Source organism: Theobroma umbraticum, unplaced genomic scaffold, assembly GCF_002168275.2.
Source record: "Theobroma umbraticum cultivar Fairchild unplaced genomic scaffold, ASM216827v3 scaffold_67.0, whole genome shotgun sequence".
In the NCBI taxonomy this organism is placed as follows: domain Eukaryota; kingdom Viridiplantae; phylum Streptophyta; class Magnoliopsida; order Malvales; family Malvaceae; genus Theobroma; species Theobroma umbraticum.
The window spans coordinates 3,726,652-3,730,554 of record NW_018397262.1 but is presented as its reverse complement, the minus strand read 5'-3'; the positions used below and the strand labels follow the sequence as shown (position 1 = coordinate 3,730,554).

General features: G+C 36.9%; 1 protein-coding gene across 1 annotated transcript in view; it reads left to right on the top strand.

The window, feature by feature from the left end:
• The first annotated feature begins 1,068 nt into the window (after positions 1-1,068).
• Positions 1,069-3,903, top strand: part of LOC110419432 (putative disease resistance RPP13-like protein 1) — a 7,014-nt gene continuing 4,179 nt past the window's right edge. The window contains 1 exon segment of the mRNA XM_089784053.1: positions 1,069-3,903. This exon segment is cut by the window's right edge and continues 118 nt beyond it. Coding sequence (XP_089640179.1) covers positions 1,162-3,903 — 2,742 coding nt within the window. The 5' untranslated portion in view covers positions 1,069-1,161.

Below are 3,903 nucleotides of genomic sequence, written 5' to 3'. Positions count from 1 at the left end.
GATACCCGTAGATCTATTATACAATAATTTCTTTAGAAAACTATTTATTATCCGTACTTGTACCAAAAGGAATAAACAAGTTATTTTATTATAAAAAACAATAGGACCATGATAGCAAAATAGAAAAAAAAAAAGAATTGCAAGTAAATGAAAAATTTTCTACACACTAACTTTAAGTTTTTAATTAACAAATTAAAAAATTGTCTTATGTTTTATTAGAGTATGTTTATTGAAATTAATAAATTGTCATAATAATTAAATAAATATGTTATATATAAAATAATAATTTGCCAAAACAAAAAAGAGGACATACTATTAAATCGAAATTTGAACCAACATGAACCCACCACTACTAGCTTGTTTAGTGCCCATTTACCTTTATTTTCCATGAAGAAGAATTAATTAGCCAAGTAAAGATAAAAAAAAGGAAAGATATTTAAAGAAATTTTGATAAAACAAAATAAATTACAAATATAATTTTGTTTTGTTGAAGTATTTTGAAGCACAAAATAGAGAAAGACCAATAATTAAATAAGCTTGGATTGATTTATTTGATAATAACGAAATCTGTGAATGCCAAAAGGCTGAAATTAAGTAGGGAAATGCTTCATTTGAAGGAGAGAGTAAGGAAAGAAGATGCATGTAAAGCCATGGAAAGATGCAGTGAAATCAAGAGGGCAATGAACGAAGGGATTAATGAATACTTAAGTACTCACCTAATGGCCTGACAATTTGTCTAATAAATTTTTAATTGTTTCCAAAAGCATAGGAATAGTTGTGATCAAAGTATTGGAACACGTAGCCTTGCTCTTTCTTCTACTTGGTTTTGCCTGTATTCACGGCAGAAACAAACAGAAGTACTACAGTGCCCTGAATAGTCCAATAACCAAATTATTACTACTCCTAACTTGTAAATGCCGTTGATGCCTTGTCACTATGAAAAAGTTAACACATGTACACCTAGATCTAAGGGTAGTTCTAGCCTATCTATTCCCCGATTTTTACCACCCAAAGGCAAAGCAATCTTTTAAAATTCAATGAGTACTTTATTCAAACTAGGAATTTGCTTTCGATGACTCATTGCCAGCTTTTTCCTTGTCTTTGTCCCACACTGCTGCTGGCCTCCAACAAAGTTTTTATACCAACGAGAATTCCAGGTCAATGCCTTACTCAATTGTTAAGCTACCCACACAAACTCCTTTAACTTTCACACAGCAAAATACGTCCGTTTTTGATTTCTCTCTTTCTTTCCTGAGCATAACAATCATGTCTTTTCTTGGGGAGGTTGCTCTCACAGGTTTCTTTGATGGGTTGTTTGGCAAGTTATCTTCGTTTGATTTCCTCACCTTTGTCACTGAAAGGCAGGTCCTCAAGGAGCTTAACAAGTGGGAAAAGATGCTGCGGGATATCCGTGCCGTGCTTGATGATGCAGAGGGGAAGCAGATGAAGGATCAGTATGTGAAGAACTGGTTGACCGATCTTCAAGACTTGGCTTACGATGTAGATGACATTTTGGACGAGTTTGCCACTGAAGCTTTGGGGCGCAAGCTGACATCCTTGGAGGAACCTCAGGGCATCAAAAATAAGGTACAAAAGATCATTCATACTTGTTTCTCTTCAAAAACTATCATGTTTAATAATAAGATGATGTCCAAGATTAAAGAGATGAGTGCTAGAATGAATGATTTGGCCACACAAAGAACTCAATTGGAATTGCGAGGTATTAAGGCGGGAGCAAGGTCCAACAGAATGATACAAAGCCTTCAGCCTACTTCTTTGGTGGATGAAACTCAGGTGTACGGTAGGCAAGAAGAAAAGGCAGCATTACTTGAATTGCTTTTGAGCAATGATGGTACTGACAATGAAGCTTCTGTGATTCCCATCATTGGCATGGGAGGAATTGGTAAGACAACTCTTGCACAACTTGTCTACAATGATACTCGTATACAAACTTCTTTCCATGACAAGGCGTGGGTATGCGTTTCTGATGATTTTGATGCCGTTGTGATAACGAAGACAATTCTACAATCAATTGCTCCTGATTCTTGTACCAATATTAATGATTTCAATTTGCTTCAAGTCAAGTTGAAGGAGAAGCTGGCTGGGAAAAAGCTTTTGCTTGTCTTGGATGATATCTGGAACGAGAATTATCTGGAGCTGACCAACCTACTCTCTCCATTCGGAGTTGGAACCAAAATTCTCATTACAACACGGAGTCACAATGTTTCTTCTATTATGGGCACTGTTAAAGCTTACCCACTACAACAGTTATCAGAGGAAGATTGTCTATCTGTATTTACTCAACATGCATTAAGAGCAAATGGTTTTAGTGGGCATCCTGAATTAAAAGAAGTTGGGGGACTTATAGTGAAAAAGTGTAAAGGCTTACCTTTGGCAGCTAAAGCCATTGGTGGTTTACTACGCACAAGCCTGGACTATGAAGCATGGAAAGGTATATCAGAGAGCGAGATATGGGGAATACCAGAAGAGGAATGTGGCATAATTCCAGCTCTACGATTGAGCTATCATCATCTTCCTGCACATTTGAAGAGATGCTTCGCATATTGCTCTATACTCCCTAAAGATTATGAATTCGGGGAGGAGGAGATAATCTTGTTATGGAAAGCAGAAGGTTTTATACAACCAGCAAGCCCTGGAACTCAACTCGAAGTTCTCGGGAGTCAATATTTTCGAGATCTAGTCTCAAGGTCATTTTTTCAAACATCAACTAGGAACAACTCTCGATTCGTAATGCATGATCTCGTCAATGATCTAGCTAAATCGGTTGCAGGGGAAATATGCTCCACATTGGAGGATGATAAACAGTTGAGATTTTCGCCAGGTACCCGACATTCATCTTATGTTCGTGGTCGTTATGATGGAATGAAAAAGTTTGAAGCCTTCAATCAAACAAAGCATTTACGAACCTTTCTACAGTTGTCGGGATCGTCGTGGGCACCTGAAGGTGATTGTTACCTAAGTAACAATGTCCTCGTCGATTTGCTGTCCAAACTTAGATGCTTAAGAGTTCTTTCTTTGAAGGGGTATCACATCATTGAGTTACCAAACTTTTTTCAAAACTTAATACATTTGCGCTACTTGGACTTTTCTCATACTACAATTAAAAGGTTGCCTGATTCAATACGCAACCTTTATAACTTAGAAACTTTACTACTATGTGGGTGTAGGTTGCTTGAAAGTTTACCTTCAAATTTACAAATTCTAGTCAACTTGCGTGTTCTCGACATCACGGATACGCTTTCAATGAAAGGGATGCCATTTGGAATTGGTAACTTAACCAATCTTCGAAGACTATCAGATTTTGTTTTGGGCGAAGGTGATGGACATCATATACAAGAGATGAAGAATCTGTTATATTTGAAGGGTAAGCTTTGTATCTCTGGGTTAGAGAACATTGTTAATGTTCAAGATGCATGGAAGGCTAAGTTAATCTATAAATCAGGCCTTGGCAGGTTAGAACTAAAGTGGAGTAGAGAATTTGATAATAATAGAAATAAAGAAGTTGAAGAACAGGTGTTGAATTTGCTTGAACCTCATAAAATGCTTGAAGAGATCTTCATTCAGAATTATGGTGGTACAAAATTTCCGATTTGGATGAATTCTTCATTACAAAATTTGTCGTCTTTGGTTCTCAAGGGCTGTAAAAATTGCATATCACTACCATCAATTGGAAAATTACCATTGCTGAAGAATCTTTCTATTGCTGGAATGGATGAGATAAATAAGGTTGGCATTGAGTTCTATGGGGAGAATCAATCAAACGCATTTGCTTCGTTACAAAGTTTGAGCTTTCGGTGTATGCCAAGATGGAAGGAATGGGAGTTGGTTGATGAGCAAGTTGTGAAATTCCCTAGCCTGGTCGAGCTTTCCATTAGTGACTGC